We start from the raw sequence: 17390 nt of genomic DNA, 5'->3' as shown, positions 1-17390 counted from the left end.
TAGAATAAAGACGAGATAAATGAATAGAAAGATACACTAAGAACATGGATTGGAAGACACAGTACTGTTAACATTTGTCAGTTCTCCCAAAATGGATTGATAGATATAATGCAATCCCGAGTAAAATCCCAGCAGACTTTTTGAAATAGAAATTAGTGAACTGATTCTAAATTTTATATGGAAATGTAAAGGACCTAGAATGCCCTGAACAATTTTGAAAAGGAAGAACTAAAGTTGAGGGACATATAATTTCTGATTTGGTGGCTTAATAAGCTATAGTAGCCAAGACAGTATAGAAGTAGCATAAAGATAGAGATGTAGATTGATAGTTCAGAATAGGGGATCTAGAAATCAACCTAAAAAAATATGGTCAGTTGAATGAAGGAGAGTTCTTGTTGTTCCACATCCTTCCTTGCCAGTGTTTATTTGGTGTTTGCCAATGTTTTGGATGTTAACCATTTTAATAGGTGTGAAGTGATCCATCCTTTTAATTTGCAAGTAGATATCCAATTGCTCCAGTGCCTTTTGTTAAAAATATTATTTTCCCTTTGAATTACCTAGGTCCCTTTGTCAAAAATCAATTGACCATAATTATGTAGGTTTATTTCCATACTCTTCCCATTGATCTATATGTCCTTATGCAAATGTCACACTATCTTGATTACTGTAGCTTAAGAGTAAGGTTTGGAATCAATTGGATGGTGTAATTCCTTTAATTATGTTCTTTCTTACCTGTTTTTGCCAACTTTGGTTTTTTTGCATTTCTATAAAAGTTTTAGGATCAGATTTGTTACCTTCTTTTAAAAACCTGCTGGAATTTTGACAGGAACTGCACAGAATCTACAGATCAGTTACCATTCTAACACTATTGAGTCTTTTGATCCAAGAGCATGCTGTGTTTCTCCATTTGTTTAGGATTTCTGTTTTTTTTTTCAGCAAAATTTTGTAGTTTTCAGTGTTCAGATTTTGCACTTGTTAAGTTTATTTCTAAGTATTTTCTTCTTTTTGATGATATTGTAAATGGAACTGTTTTCTCAATTTTGTTTTCAGATGTTTAATTACTAGAATATAAATAAAATTGATTTTTTTATATCTTGTATCCTATGACATTGTCGAACTGACTTATTAATCCTAGAATTTTTGCATATTTCCAAATATTTTCTAGGGAGGAAACTAAGGAGACCTTATAGGTAAATGAAATGTAAGGAGATCAGGAGACTATTGAGAAGCTCCAACTTAAAGCCACAAATGGAGGGCTCACAGTAAGAGTGAGGGGGAACCATCCCTTTATAGGGGAGCAAAATTTGCCACCCCCAGATGTCTCTTCGGCAATGTGGGTTATTTTGAGCTGAAAACAATCAAGGCCCAAAAGACTCAGGAAGAAACTTTGAGCTTCCTCGTAACTGCCTAAGAGAATTTAGATACAGGGCTTGTTCCAGAACAGAGCTATCGCTGGAGATCTCTGCAAAGAATATGGGCTGAGTGGGGTGGGGGAGCTCAGCAGGGCCTGGAGATGAGAGTCCACTCTGGGTCTCATTGTCCCTGCTTGGCCCAGCAAGCATTTGTTTACCAAATATTTGCTTTTCCATCTCCATGCCAATTGCTTTCCTCCCCTTTGAAGTCCCAGATCGCTACCCCTAATATCCTTGCTTGTCTGTAGCTGAAGATAGTATTTAAGGTGAGGATTTAGGCCATTTGGGCACATTATTCAGTTCTTGTGGGTCTCTCCCATGTGTACGTTATTAAACTTTTGATTTTCCCCTGTTAATTTCTCTCATGTTGACTTAATTCTTGGACTAGCGAGAAGAACCTAGAAGAGTAAAGGAAAATGTCTTCTCTCCAACCCCTTGAATGGGCCATTGTGTGGGATGCTTACAGAAAATCTAGACAGATGTGAGAAGATTGGACCAGGAAGATCAGCACAGAATACTCCCAAGTAATTTCAGTGAGTTTCAAGGTGAGGCAGCCACCTTCGTGCAGAGGTAGAAATACAGATAGTACTTATGCCCTGAGGAACATGCCTGAGAAATTTATCAAATGTTGACTCTGAAGTTAAGGCACACAGATAAGAAACCCATTGAAGGGAAGCCTGGCAGAACAAGACAGCATCCGTGTTTGGACGGCAGAATGCCTTGACTGTGACAGCAGAGGAAATGGCAGCAGACAAGATTGGGCTGAATAACTGATGCTCTGCCAGTCCCTGAGCTTCATGATTTTTATCTCTTCCAACTTGAGAGACCCAAAAGGACAAAACCTAGAGACATACATGAGACATAGATGTTAAATATATGTATTTTCCATAAGGAAAAGGGGAAAGAGAAACTCAAATCCAGCGAACAATACCAGTCAAAATGAACCAGAGAAGCGAAGTGCGTGACTTAAGAAGCTATTTAAAGCGTTAGAAAATAGGCTGAGCTTTCCTGAAAGCAAAAGGAGAGCCACCATGGAAATTAAAATGTCAGCATCATATTCCTCTGTTGCAGAAAATAATACAGCAAAACACATACTGCTCAAGACCTGAAGAGTTGAAAGTGAGGAGGAGCAGTGATTCAGGAGCATCAGGCTTCTGGCTGCAAACAAAGAAGAACAAAGAGTGTTGCTCATCACCCAGTTCTACGAGGATTAAGTTGTCAGGCACTGCAGTCAATGACTCACTATGCACCCTGCGAGGAACTCAGGATGAAGAACAGAATGAGGCACTCTGTGCTTTGGGAAAACAGGCCCCTTAGATAAGGTAGTTAGATGTATATCTCAGGAAGAATTTTAATGAACCCAGATTCTTGCATCTTCCCGTACATAGAAAAGCACTAAATTATTAACTCAAGGTATCTGTTCTTTGTGACTAGCAGTAGTCTTTTATCAAGATGTATGCCTGCCTACATGTATTCCCTAGGCAAAAAGCATTTAGAAGCTGGTTTCTCCCCTACATCTTCAGAACTACTAAAAGGCCATCTCCCAGGCTACAGTCCTCAGCAAGATTCCTGAATAAAAAAAACTCACAACTCTTACATTGGGCATTTTTCTTTCAGTTGACATGGTCCCACCAGTTCCATGGTGCCATGGACTTCAAAAGCTTCAATGAACTGAGAATGATTCTACAGCTGAAAAAAATGGTGATGAGGAGGAAACATTGCCAAGGCTAAGGTTTAAGAGGGTGGCAAAATTCCAGGACGGCAGTCAGCGTGGGACAAGGCTGTGAATGACTGCCCACCCAAGCTAGTGGATGAGGTATTGCCAGATAAACACCTGCCTTCAGTGCAGCACATTGGGCTTAAAGAGGAGATAGAAGTTGAGATTTTAAGTATGTTGACTGATGTCTGGTGCTCCCACCACTGGAAATTTCTCAGTTTTACAAGAAAAAGAACATTGAGTGCTTATTGTGTGCCAGGCCCTGCACTGTGCATCTTATATTTATGTATTTAGTAATCACATCATCCTATGAGTTTGGGCACTAATAACATTACAACTTCGTAGATGGAAAAATTGGGGCATGGAGAGATCAAGTAGCTTGATGGCCATGCTATTGGTACTCTTGGTAGGAACTCATTGAGGTGGGAGTAGGACTACTCTGATGGATGATCTTTTCCTCTCCAAGACTTAACCATTCTGCTTTTAATGGTTAAGACTATTGGATTTATGGATGGAGGAGTATGTTAGAGAATTGTTAGAAGGTAAATGCCCTGCCTTGTTCTTGGTTTTCAGTCCATGAGAAGGGATTTTCCCCTAAGTGCTCTTGGTCTCTTATTCCACCCCTTACTTTTCCATGGATGTTGTTAGTTACCAGTTTGGCAGGTAACTTTCCTTTTTTTCTGATGTAAACATTGTGCTATAAATTTCCCTCTCAGTACTGCTTTAACTGTGTCCCACAAATTTTGATATGTTGTGTTTACATTTTCATTCACTTCAATATATTTTTAAATTTCCCTTGAGACTTCTTCTTTGACCCATGGATTATTTACAAGTCTGATGTTTAGTTGTTTGAAAATTTTGTTCAAAGAACTGTTGTCTTTCTGGCATTGATTTCTAATTCATTTCCATTGTAGTCAGAGTATGACATCAAATCTTTCATATTTGTTGAGATTTGTTTTATGACCCAGGATATGATCTTAGTATATGCCCCACGGGTGTTGCGAAGAATGTGTATTCTGCTCTCGTGGGGTGGAGTGTTCTGTGAATGTTGATTAGATCCTCTGGTTGATGGTGCTGTTGAGTTCTTCTGTGTCCTTGATACATTTCTGTCTAGTTGTTCAGGTTGGGTCATTTTTATTGTTCTGTCTTCAGGTTCATGAATTCTTTGCTCTGTTCCTTCTACTTTATTGTTTAACCCGTATATAAAGTTTTTAAATTTTGGTTATTTTATTTTTTAGCTCTAAAATTTCCATATGGTTCTTTTTTACATCTTCTGTTTCTTTGTTCGTGACTATGCCTTTACTGAAACTGTCTATAGTTTCACTTGTTTTGAGTATGTTCATGATTGTTCGTTGAAGCATTTTTATGATGACTGCTTTAAAATTCTTTTAAAATAATTTTAATATCTGTATCATCTTGGTATTGGCATTTGCTGACTGTCATTTCTCATTCTAGTTGATATTTTCCTGATTCTTGGTAGGATGAGTGATTTTTGGTTAAAACCTGGACAGTTCGGGTGTGTGTTAAGAAAATCTAGATCTTATTAAATCTTCTGTTTTAGTAGAACTCTTGATATCACTGAGGTGGGAGAAAAGGGACACCACCTCATTGCTGTTCGTAAGGATAGATGTCCAAATTCTTGCTCCATCTCCATTGCCCCCTGACAGATATCAGTTGGTTGGGTGTGGGAGTTTAGGCTCCCCTGTCGGTCAATGCTGATGCAACCCTCGCTGGGAGGTTTGGCATCCTTACTGTTGCTGGCTGGGAGCGGGTGGAAGTTCAGGCTGCCCATGTGGTCTCTACTGACCCCACAGAGAGAGGGGGCTCATTCCAGCCCAACTGGGGTAAAAATTCTGGCTTCTCACATGGCCTTTCAGTCACCACCCTGGTGGGGGCTTGGAGAGCCTCCTTAACTTGGCAAGGGTGAAATTCCCAAGTCTCCCCCGCTGGCTTTTGCTGGCATGGGTTGGGGTGGAGCCACAGTGTTTTCCTGTGAGAGTTGCTGGAATAGAGCAATTATTGTCTAAAAGTTTTCTGTCTTGCCAGGCTCCCCTTTCCTGGACCTTTGGCTCGAAAAGCTTTTCTCGGGGCTTTTTTGGGGGTCTGTGCTTATTGGCATTTCTGGTTGCTGTCTTCTCTAACACCCAGTCTGAGATACATGAGGCAAAATAACATTCAGGGAACTTGCTACCATATTGTTCCTCTGGTCCTGAGGTTGCTTGATGGCTGTCTTCTTCTATCCATCTTTTAGTGTCTTCTTCTGTTTGTGTTACATATAATATCCAGGGGTTTTAGATGTACTTAGCAGGAGCAATAGGGAAAAAATGTGTCTATTCCATCTTCTGGAAGCAGAAGTCTAGTTCCAGGAATTTTGATTATTGCTCTGGCAACCAAGGAGAAAGAGGAATGTGGCTTTGAGTCACTGGTTATGTGGGAGATGAGAGTAGCTGTCCAAGGCAGTGGCAGGGGACCCAGCAGCATGGCATCAAGCGGAGCTCTAGGAGAGATGGCTGGTAAGCAGTTCTCTGTGGTGGGCCAGAAAGAGTGGCATCTGATGTTTGTTTTGAAGCAATTTCCTCCTCTGGATTCCAATTATTCTCCATTTCCCCCAAATCCCCAGTAGGTGCTTATTATACCTAGCACCCTAGTCTTCAAGAATGAAGGAGATGAACGAGAAGACTAAGTGATTGAATTAGGATCGAGGAGGGAGGGAGAGGTGACAGGACCAGTGGTGAAGAGCCTGCCAGAGTGATGGAGGCCTGAGCCAGGAGCAGACTAGGGGAGACCAGACCAGGGCACTGCCACTCAGAGTTACCACAAAAGCTTGTACGTCCTCCCAGCTCAGGGGGAATCAGGTGAGAGCAGTGACAAGGAGCTGAGTCATCATGAGAAAGGGGTTTTCATGGTGAGGAGGCAGCGTCTTGGTGTGGTTCTCTCCAAGCTTACCGCTCCATCGCTTGGGTGGAGAGAAGCACCTCTCCTTCCAGGTATGTGTCATGCTGACTCTGAAGGAAGCCCATGTGGCTCTGGCTCACTGGCTGCACGCTTTCACCCTCATTGACTCCACTCTGTTGCTTGCCAGAGGCCAGACCAGCGAGAATGACTCAGCACACAGGCTGACCTGTGCAAGGTCCGTGCATGCGTGTTGGGGGTGGTAGGAAGCATGGTGAGTGGGGTTTCTGGTAGACCTCTAACCGTGATTTCAATGTTTTAGAAAACTCGTCTGCTTTAGAACACCTGGACCTGGAGAGATGGCAGGGGCTGCAGAAGGCTACGCTTATTATATTGTTATAGGGTCTCCATAGCATGTGTAGAACTACCCCGTGTAATGGGGATAGCAAGGGGCCACACGGAGGGAGTTCTAATTTTCCAGTAAATGCGAACACACCTCCTCAAATCACCTTTGCCTGAAATCTAAGTCTCGTTGTTAGTTATCTCCCTGACCCCACGGCCAAGTGCTCTTCAAGACCTGCCCACGCTTCCTTCTGAGCACCTGTGGAGGGAGCCTCCATCCCCTACCCCTTCCGGTGGAGAAGCAAACGGAGAAAACACACTGATGTGCAGGCTTCATGTGCAAGACACAGTTCCTGCTCTTTTTTGGTTGGCGACGTCCGAAGTCCTGGGACAGAAGGGAGAGGAGGATAAATATGAATATGAATGTGTGTGTGCGTGTGTCTGGCTTCTCTCACTAAAATTCGTACAGTCTGTATTAATGGTTCTGCCTTTTTTGTCCTCTGCCATATCCTCATTGCCTAGAATACTGTCTGCTACACTTTTGGGCTCTAAAGAAACATTGTTGGAAGGAAAGAAGGAAGGGAGGGAGGGAGAGAGGAAGGAAGGAGGAAGGAAGGAGGGGGAAGGGAGGCGGGGTTGCCTTTCCTTCATGGTGGGCCTGAGCCCGTTGCCCAGAAAGCCGCAGAGCTTTGGCCTTTACCCCTGAAGATGAATTTTGAAGCCATGCCCCCCAGTTCTCCTCCCCGACAGCTGCACAAGATTCTCATCGCCCACTGGCCACATGAGTGTCCTCAGAGGGAGCAGACGCAGGTGGAGGACCTCCTCGTGGCCAGCAGAGAAAACAGGGCGGCGCTGCTTCACTGAGCGCCAGTGGCGGGTGGGCTGGGGGCACCCCCGTCAGCTCTATAAAGGCTCCCTGGCCAGAGCCCAAGGAGGCAGCGGCTTCTACCTCTTCGTGCCTGGAAGGGCCCAGGAAAATGGCCCTGGCCCTGGCGGTCTTCAGTTTGCTGGGCTCAGCCTGCTTGGTGTCAGCCAACAGCTTTGGTGAGTTCCGAGCCTGAGGCCATGGAGCGTTGGGTCAGGAGGGAGCTCTCAGGCCAGCCCCTTGTTAGCCAGGATTTGCCCCAGGGCCTTGGAACCTCTGTGATCTCATTTAATCCTCACAGTGTCCCGAGTTCAGTTACTTGCTCTTCCCTTTTCAGATGAAGAGACAGAGGGTCTTGAGAGGGAAACTGGATGGTCTGAGGTCACGGAGTCAGTGATTTGTGGAGAGGAGATGGGAAACCAGATATTCCTCGTCGGATTCTAGCTCTCCCCCACCCCACCCTGTTGGCAAATTTTGGCATTGCTGTTGTTTTTTTTTATTCTCTTAGAGACCTCAAGTACTAGGTTATCCGTGTGGGATATTTGAGAAATAGCAGGTAGTGAAAAACACAGACCTACTGGTGGCATGAAATAGACCTACGTTCTAGCTGCGGCTCAGCCACTTAGCCTGTGACTTCGGATAAGTCTCAGCTTGCTTCCTCGCTGGGAAAGTAAGCAGTTGTGACTGATTTCTGCATAAGCTCCTGCATGTTACACACATTCTCCATGGAAAATAAGACACATGGGAGTTATTTTGTATTCCCATGCGGGACCAGGAAGGTGCTCTGTCCGCAGGGAGTGCCTTGGTAAATTCAAGAGCATCTCCTTTATGGTGTTCTGACCTGACCCAGCTGCTCGCTGGGGGAACGTGCAGTCCAAGGGTTCACTTTGAATCCTTCTCCTGCCAGCTGTATGATCTTGAACAGAGGACATTCCCTGCCCAAGTCTTAGGGCCACATGGGTAAGGTGGAGATAATGCCTCCCAGGGGATTACGGGAGCCAATGTCATACTTGGAAAAAGTGTGAGTAGCTGCAAAATTGCAAGTTAGAACATACTTGATGGTGGTGCTGGAAATAAAACCCGGAAGAGCATCTGTGCCTTTAGGGAGCCCGTCTCTCTTACTGGAATCCAGACCAGCAACTCCTCTCTGATGAATCACTTCCTCTGTGCAGAGTACCAGGTGGACGCCCAGCCTCTCCGTCCGTGTGAGCAGCAGAGGGAGGCGGCCTTTCTGAAGGGAGCAGACTACGTTCCCCAGTGCGCTGAGGATGGCAGCTTCCAGTAAGGCTACTCCAGCCATGTGGACTCAGGGGCCTTGGAGGCCTTAAAGCACATCTCATTCCTGTCCCCCGTCCACCCTTCCCACCCTCCCTTTACTCTCCTCCTTGAACGTGAGATGTGGCTACTGTCACCTGGAGGGTGCCTGCCACTCAGATCCTCAGACTAATCAGCACTGAGTCATCTGACCCAGAGTGCCCCAACCCACGCTCCATTCCAGCCAGAACCAAGGATGCCCCCTCCTTTCCTGCCAAAGCTTTACTTTAATAAGGGGCGCCGGGGTGGGGAGATCACATGACGGATGCTTTGGTGCCTCTTCTCCTCCCTGCATCCTCTTGATGAGTCAGAGGTGGAGGGAAGCAGGGGCCTCTGAACTCAGGTCAGTGGCTGCCTCCAAGCTGTGCTGAGTTCGGCCCTCTGGGCTGCATGACGCTGTCTCCCCACTGGGCTCCTCTCTGAAAGGGGTTTTTGGCTGCCCTCACAAGAACTTGGGGCCCGGGACTCTCTCCCGGGAGAGTGGAGTGATAACACACAGGAACCCTTTGCATGTGTTTCACTTTCCCCACGCTGTTCCAGCCACGTTTGAACAAGGGGAACTCCGTCTCTAGGGCTGTGTTCTGGGAAACATCCCTGAGACATCCGTCACCCCCCACCCCAGCTCCATTTTATTCACAAGCTTGCTTTGTGTGCCTAACGAAGCGCTTACCTACTCTCGAGAGCGAAGGCCAGTGCAAAGGCCAGTCCCTGCTTGGAGCTCTGGGAATTCTGGAGCAGAGGGGTTAGGAGGGTGGTTCACCTTTGCCGCCTTATTTAATCAGTATCTAGCTGTTCTCGTGTCTCTTTCCTGGCCACGTGCAGGTTCAAGCCAGCCCTGCTCCTCCTCAGAAGGTTTTGCATACGAAGTTCTCTTTACCTGGAACACCTTTTACCTTCTTAGGCCCCTGGTATAACCCTGTCCGCCCCTCCGCCTCAGTTTAGCCATCACTTCCCCTTGGAGACCCATGGAGCGCTTCCTGAGTAACCATAACCCAGGCCACTGTCTGCCCACTTCTGGTCCACGTAAGGGGCACCTTTACCCCCTGCAGCCTCCATGGGGCAGGAGCGTGGACACCAGGGTGGCCTTTGCTACAGGGCTGGCAGACTGGCCTGGTGGAGAATGAATGTGCGGGGCTGTCACAGGTGTCAGCGCTTTCCCTTTCTCTAGTCACCTGCCCTGCTCCACACCAATCTCTTCCCAGTTTAAATGAATTAAAGCTTGGAGGGATGGAAAGGAAGAAGAAAGGTACCTACCTGACTGTGTCTCCTGCCCCCAGGACTGTCCAGTGCGGGAAGGATGGAGGCTCCTGCTGGTGTGTGGACGCCGACGGCAGGGAAGTGCCCGGCAGCCGGCAGCCTGGGCGGCCTGCATCCTGTAAGTTGGCGGGGGGACCCTCTGGGGACAACTCACATCCTGGGTAGAGCACTAGGCTTGGGTGTGTCAAGGGTGAGTCTCCCCATGGGCTGCTGGATCTTCCCCTTTGAATTCGACCCTATCTCCTACAGGACTGCTGTGAAAATCAACTTGACAAGTCATTTGTTTAGCTATCGCCTCTGAATTCCCCCATGTGCCAGGCTCGGTGCCTGGTGCTAAGAAGGAAGCAACAGGGAGCAGACATCAAAGGTCTCTGAAACCAGAAAGCAGCCACGTGCACAGGAAGTGTTCTTTCACCTGGGGTGTTTCTAAAATTTGAGACTGAGGTGAAAACTTTCCTGTTAAAATGGTTGTTACGATGAGTAGTCAGAGAAAGCCCAGTCCCCATTTAAAGCATGTCACAGTTCAGCCTAAAACAAAGGTCAGTTTACACTGGTCATCTTAAAATTGTGAAACTGAGCTTGGAACCACTTATCCTTTAATGGAGCAAAGCTCTGTTTTGGGCACTGGTTTTGGGGGCCAGCATGCTGCTGGGTCCCATGCTCTCACCGAGTTCTTGTTCCTTGTCTGTAACAAGAATATAGTATCTGCTATAGGATCAACTGTGATGGTTGAGAGGATTTAAAATGCACATAAGACACCCGGCCCACAGTAGGTATTCAGTAGGAGCAGTAATCACTAACGTCACTAGTCCTCATGCACCTGAAGAAGGCAGTTGTATTTTAATTCTGTAGATAACATGAGTGGGGCACAGAGAGGTGACAGACTTCCTCAAGGTCACACAGCAAGTGTGCGGGGAAAGTTGAATTCAGACAAGCTGTCAACAGCCAGCCTGTACTCCATTCACACTGCACCTCTGCAGTGGCAGGGCTGTGGGGTGTCCCGGGGACCCATGGGACACGATGAAATCTGCCCTTCCAAGCTCGGTCCGCAGGATGTCAGGAGAAATCCTGGGATACAGAGTTGGGCAGTTGGAACGCTGGTCCTGAGGCTGTTGCCAGCTCATCAAGCACCCATGGGCTGTGGGAAGGACTGCCCTGCCTTCCCGCCTCTGGGGAGGGAGAAGGGTCCTCCTGGGTTACGACCCCTACGTCGTCCCTGCTGTCCTGCTCTGACGCCACTCTTTGTTGCCACAGGTCTGTCGTTCTGCCAGCTGCAGAAGCAGCAGATCTTACTGAGCAGCTACATCAACAGCACGGCCACATCCTACCTCCCTCAGTGTCAGGATTCGGGGGATTACGAGCCCGTGCAGTGCGACCTGCGACGGGAGCAGTGCTGGTGTGTGGACATGGAAGGGATGGAGGTGTACGGGACCCGCCAGCGAGGGAGGCCGACACGATGTAAGTCCCAGCGGCACCAGCACCCCATGAGGAGGTGGAGGCTGTGGGCGGCCTGCCATATCGGAACCAGAACGGGGTCAGGGCTCCCCGAGAAAAGGCAGAGGACCTGGCCCTCGACACAGAGAAGGAAGGGATTTTAGGAAGGTTTTATTCCTTCTGATAGTTCCATGTGGTGGACAGCAACATTCACCGGCTGATCATTAGAAGAGTAAGTAGGATTTCAAGGAGCGTCTCCTGTCCCAGGCCTTAGTCCCTGTTTGGGATGCTGTCACGAGTGTAGTATGAACCCATGCACCTCCACTGCAGAAGCATACACACCTCCTTGTATGGGAGAATTAAAAATTGTTTTCTTGGAAATGTTTAGGTCCAGGGAGCTGTGAGATAAGAAATCGCCGTCTCCTCCATGGGGTGGGGGACAAGTCCCCGCCCCAGTGTTCTCCAGACGGAGCCTTCATGTCTGTGCAGTGCAAGTTCGTCAACACCACGGACATGATGATCTTCGACTTGGTCCACAGCTACAACAGGTAAGGGCTGCTGGGCCCCTGAGCGTGCTCGTCACGGGCCATCCCTTCCCATCTCCTGCCAAAGCTCCCGCTCGCTTTGGGACTGTATGCTGGGACGCGCGCGTGCTCACGCGCGTGTGTGTGTGTGAGACACGCAGCCCGTGGGAACGGACAGAGGCCTCACGCTCCTTTGCTGTGACGGACTGAAGGGCTACAGCATTCCCCACAGAGCGGGCTGGCAATAGCCATTCAGATTAAAAACAGGCGAACCTTCTGGTCCGGCCAGCCCGTGGAGATGAAAACACCACAATGTGAAGATGTACGTTCTGGGATGTCTACTGCATTGTTGCTTATTGTAGCCAAAAACTGGGAACAAAGTGGCTGACAACCCAAGGTGGATGGCTGGATAAATGTGTACCTGCCATAAATATTTCTGCAGCCTTTTAAAAAAAATGCAAATCAACAATTCCAGTTGATTCGGAGAGGATTCTGCAGCCCATTAAGATAATACGATACACAAGGTACAGATCATGTAAGAGGATTTAATTTTTAGAAAACAAACATCAGACAGGTCCCTTCATGTGCATATATGATTCTATATTACGTTCATATTATGTGATCGTGCTTGTGTCCATATAGGATTAGGTGGGTGCAGAGAAAAACATGAATGAGCACATACTGTGTGGTTATCACAGCCGCCTTGAGGGTCAGGTTGCTGTGGAGAAGGGAACCAGCGGAAAAGGAAAAATGATGGCTCCGTAAAAAACGTGGACCGTTTTTATAAATTGCATGTATGTTTGCACTTATCAATGAGTTTAAAGATTTAAATAACAAATATGAAAAGGGAGGTGCATCACAGATCTTGGCCCAAATAACTGGATAGCTTCTGGTTATTCAAGATGGCTACTCTATTACTGTAAAGGGCTCGCACAGACTTCAGATATAATTGAAACATTCTGAGTGAAAATAAATAAGAATATTAGTCTGTGAATACTGATAGGAATTCTCTTGGAGAACCTGAGCCTTTATGTGGCTGGCTTTCAAAACAACAAGTTTCTTTCCCTATGAGAGAGAGGGATGTGCCGGGAGAGGTCACAGATAAAAGCCTGTGACCAAGAACTGTCCCAGAGATAAGTCTCTTTTGAGCTGCATAGTGTTTTAAAAACTGGGGGATTTTAAGTAGAATCCTGTGAAATTTCCGTTTGTGTAGGTAAAAATAGTTGAACATCAGCAATTTTATATGTTCTACATAACACACAAAATTCTGAATTCCTGATTCTGAAGAACAAGGGTGAGGGCTACATGCATTGTCGCATGGCACCAAGAAGCTGGTTCTCTTTGGACTGAGCGCTGCCCCCCGCCGCTGCTCTGGGTCTCTCCGTGTCCTGCTGCCATATACCTCTGCTCCATCTGTTTGCATTACCCGCCTGGCCCCATAGCATTTGCCCTGTGACCCTCATTCTGACTCTGTCACTGCTGGCAAAGTGACCTGGTCACTTACTTCTCTGAGCCTCAGTGTCCCCATCTGTAAGGACAACACTGGCTCATTAGGTCACGGTGAAGATATGCTGAGCCCTTGTCTGTGAAACCACTGCGAAAATTGTAAATTATTATGCATCTGTGAGGAAGATCACCAGCTTCAGCAAATGTAGGTTACATTCAGCAAATGTAGGTTACATTCCCCTCCCCGCCCCACAAGGCCTGCCCGTGTGCACATAGGAATCTGCAAACAGCCTGATTTACTGATGCTCATTGATACAAACCAACGTGTGCTCAGTTCAAGTTCAACTGGATGTTCACTATATACAGGGAATTTGAGATCCTTTCATTTACTTCAATATTTACAAAAATAATTGGAACTGATGGTCTCTGGCACACAGTGGGGAATCTGAAGCACAGAAGTTAAGGACCCTAGCCTAGGAGTCACAGTTGGTGGGTCCCAGAGCTGTCTGTCTCCTTTTACCATCCCACAAAACCTCAGTTCATCTCTGTTCCCCACAGCATAGAGCACAGAGCCTTGCATACAGTAGGCCTACAGTCATCAAAGAACTTCTTGCAGGTGCCAGCTTGAGGCACAATTCATAGCTGCTTCCACCAGAGGGCAGTCGAGTTAAAGGCAAACATTCAGGACTAAGCATCCATTGTTAAGGAACAAAAAAAGTTTACCCTTGAAATGGGAGCCTTTCTTTTATGTAAGCAAGCATGTCTCTGAGCGAATTCTGATTTAAGAAGGTCATGGGAAGGGTCAGGTGGCTGGTTACTGGAAGCCCAGCCATATTCAGGAATTTTCTGATAAGCAGACCTGGGCAGTGCCAGCCCCAGTGACTCCACTGGGGCAAAGTGTCAGGAGCCACGGAGGCTACGTGGAGAGTCTAGATATAACACCTAGGGTCGCCAGTTGAAAAAATACCGGATGGCCAGTGATATTTGAATTTCACATAAACAAGGAGTAATTTTTAGTTTCAGTACGTCCCCAATACTGCATCAAGAATTTTAAGCCTGAGTGGGAGTTGGGTATATCTTATTAACCATGAGACTTGGATTTTGAAAAGAATGGACTGGGGTCAGGGAAGAGCAGAATGGGTGCCTGGGGGTGACTCTACAAGTTCGGAGGCTACCGTACGAGTCCAGGTGAGAGGTGCTGTCAACTTGGACCAGAGCAGGTGATGGAGAGGACCATGGTGAGATGGAGTGGGATTGGACAAATATTGACTTGGTAGACTCCATGGAACTTGGTGAAGGAACATATATGGGAGGCGAGGGAGAGAAAACGTTAAGGAGGACTCCAAGGTCTGGTTTCTGGATGGATGGTACAGGAAGAGTCTGGAAAGGAAAAGTCACAAATTTGCTTTTGGCATGTTGAATCTGAGGCGATTTCTATGGGAAATTCACATGGAGAAGTGGCGTGAGGCAGTTGACCTGTTTCCATGGGGCCACAGGGAGCCTGGAAGCCTCATTTGCCAACCTGTTTGTTGTGGGTTCTTGATGTGCTGGGTGATGATTTACACTTGAACTTGGTCACAGCATTTGCCCATTTAAGGCAGGTCCTTTTGCCTCTTGAAAAAGGCAGCTGTTATCTACACTTGTTTGGCCGGTGACCAAAAGAACATGTCATGATGGGGTGACGTGATGGAGTGAGCTTTGCTAGTCCTTCTGGCCCCTCCCCCACCTTTCACATTGCCCTTACCTAACCACTAACTAGGGAAGCGTATTCTGGCGAAGCAGATTGTAGTAAAGGGCTTAAGAGCCGATGCCATTATCAAGGCTTTAGTGACCCGAATTAAATTCAGTTGGTTTCTTTATCAGTTCTCGTCCTTAGTGACTGAGCTCGTTCAAACTTCTTCAAATGCCTTGGCAACCCATGCGATACAGGTGATCCAGGGGGAAGGAGCAGATGCGTCATAACGTGTGGTAAAGGGGCCTCGTTACCTGAACGTGTGAGCGACTGTGTGTGGAGACATCCTCGTGGACTCATCACCTGTTACCCTCACAGGACCCTCTGCAGTGTCTGCAGTGCCCCAGGCACTGTGGGAGTCACAGCGCTTGACTTTGAGGAGGGCTCTGCTAGTCTTCATCAATGGCGAGATGTCTGGAGGGGCTATCTGGGAGAGGGTTGGAGCATCTGACTGAGTAGGGGGTGTTGGCTCCCTGGGTCCAGGGGCACGAATCCTACCCTGCAGGTGAGCAGGACCGGACGCCTGGCAGGGCCTGACATTTTGTATCGCACGGAGCCTCATTTGTGATTTCTCTAACTCTGTGTTGGCCACAATCTGAACATAAAAGCAGAAACGCCATCATTTTCCCCTCCACTACAATTTTCCTTCTTGAGGACTCTTTTATTCTCATCCTGATAAAATCCAAAGAAAGGGAAGCATCCTTTTCCATTAGTTGAAGGTTGAGATGGGTCTCTGGGTTGAATTGGTGGAATGTGGGACTGGAGTGATTTAAACTTCCCGTGCCTCATGCTGGAATGGGCTTCAGAACCTCGGGCCAGCTGAGTGACCCATCACTGTCTATTAGATGCCAGGAAAAGCTCAGTGTCCAGCCTAGAAAGAAGAGTGTCAAAACAGAGGACTGCCTCTCAGGATATGGGGCAGGAACTGGGTACAGCCAAACACACTGCGTAACACCATTAGCAGAGATCACGTGGTGGTGAAGCCCTGGATTTGAACCCCCGTTCCCACCACTGGTTCAAGACCCATGGCCAATACACCTCACTTTTTTAACCTCTAAAATGGGCATGAAAAAAATACCACCTGCCTTTTAGGAGGGTTAAATGAATTAAATGAGTCAACATATATTAAACATTTTGCAGGTTGTCTTCTACAGATTAGTGTTCAATAAATGGAAGTAATTATGCTACTATTATTAGCACTTTTGTAATTGAATTGTCCCATGTTCCAATGAATGAACTTCTGTCATATACCTCCTGTCAGTGGAAGCAACTGGGCCAAGTGAGTTTTTAGTTTCTTTTATTCAACTCACTTAGTGTAACATTCTTTTTAATTTAACTCACATACACATAGTCATAGACCAACAACATGGAAAAAATCCATAATTCTACAGTGCGTTCATAGGTCTTGTTTTGTGCATTCATTTACATTCAGATTAACTAATACTCGTGCACCCTGTGTTCAGGCTCTGAGCAGTTCCTGCAAATATATTCCCTTCCAATACTGGTTCATGTGCATAGGAGCAATTGTAGTATATGTACATGCCATTTTGTATTCTACGCTTTTTACATAATGTTATGCATGCATTTGTTTGGGGGGTTTACTATAATTCACTTTTAATTTTCATATCTTTGGACATTAAGGTTGTTTTCAACATTTTGCTAGAATATATTACACAGCAGTAGACCTATCTGTGCAGAGAGCTGCTTTTCTGCTAACTTATTGGTTGGGGATATATTTCCAGATGTAGGTAGAAACATACTATACTTGGTTTCATAGACTTGCTATATAGGGCATACAATAAATCTCTCAGTGTTGCATAAACATGAACACATCCTCTCTGGTTGCTATGTCATTGCCCGTGGGAAGAACTGATACAGCTTTACGTCTCTCACCTGGGCTTCATATTACTTCCAGGATGGGGAGCCCAGCCAATTAGCTCCCTTTAGCAATTGCCGGGTCAGGCAGGATTTAGGCATCCTTTTCCTCAATTTATGGCAAGGGATGTATAGTCCTTGTTAGTGATGTCACATTGATTTGGTGTTTTTTTCAACTGTGGGACTGGGAAATGGCCTACATAAGAATTTCCTATCCTGGAATCTGGCTTCCTTTCAAGCTCTTGAAAAGTTGTAAAGGGATCTGAAGTCGTCTGATCTCCCCAAATGAGATCATCTACAATGTGTACCATATGTCTGTAAAGCACACTTGGCCCTTAGTCTCTAGGGTTATATTCTGGTAAAGGAACTTGTTAATGCAATGCTCATTAACTGTTTTCTGCCTGGTCCTATGAGACACACGCTTGGGCATAAATTGGTCAAATGCCACGAGTGAGAAAAATGCTAATTAGTGGATGACAGCCAAGCACAGCTTTATTTTCACAGGTCCAGCCTCGCTCTGGCCAAGGACAACCAATTTAGAAAAAAAAAAAAATACATTTACTGCAGGAAGCATGGAGCA

At 46.4% G+C, this 17390-nt stretch overlaps 1 protein-coding gene across 1 annotated transcript in view; it reads left to right on the top strand.

Moving 5' to 3' along the window:
* Positions 1 to 7340: 7340 nt before the first annotated feature.
* Positions 7341 to 17390, top strand: part of TG (thyroglobulin) — a gene marked incomplete at both ends in the record, with an annotated part of 242150 nt that continues 232100 nt past the window's right edge. Inside the window, 5 exons of the mRNA XM_082675311.1 lie at positions 7341 to 7407; positions 8401 to 8509; positions 9820 to 9917; positions 11054 to 11257; positions 11622 to 11781. Of these exons, the coding sequence (XP_082531437.1) occupies positions 7341 to 7407; positions 8401 to 8509; positions 9820 to 9917; positions 11054 to 11257; positions 11622 to 11781 (638 nt within the window). The remainder of the gene's footprint in view (positions 7408 to 8400; positions 8510 to 9819; positions 9918 to 11053; positions 11258 to 11621; positions 11782 to 17390) is intronic.

This window comes from Grampus griseus (genome assembly GCF_964374135.1).
Source record: "Grampus griseus genome assembly, chromosome: 17".
NCBI lineage: Eukaryota > Metazoa > Chordata > Mammalia > Artiodactyla > Delphinidae > Grampus > Grampus griseus.
Note: the sequence above shows the minus strand (reverse complement) of the source record. Positions and strands in the feature narration are given on the sequence as shown.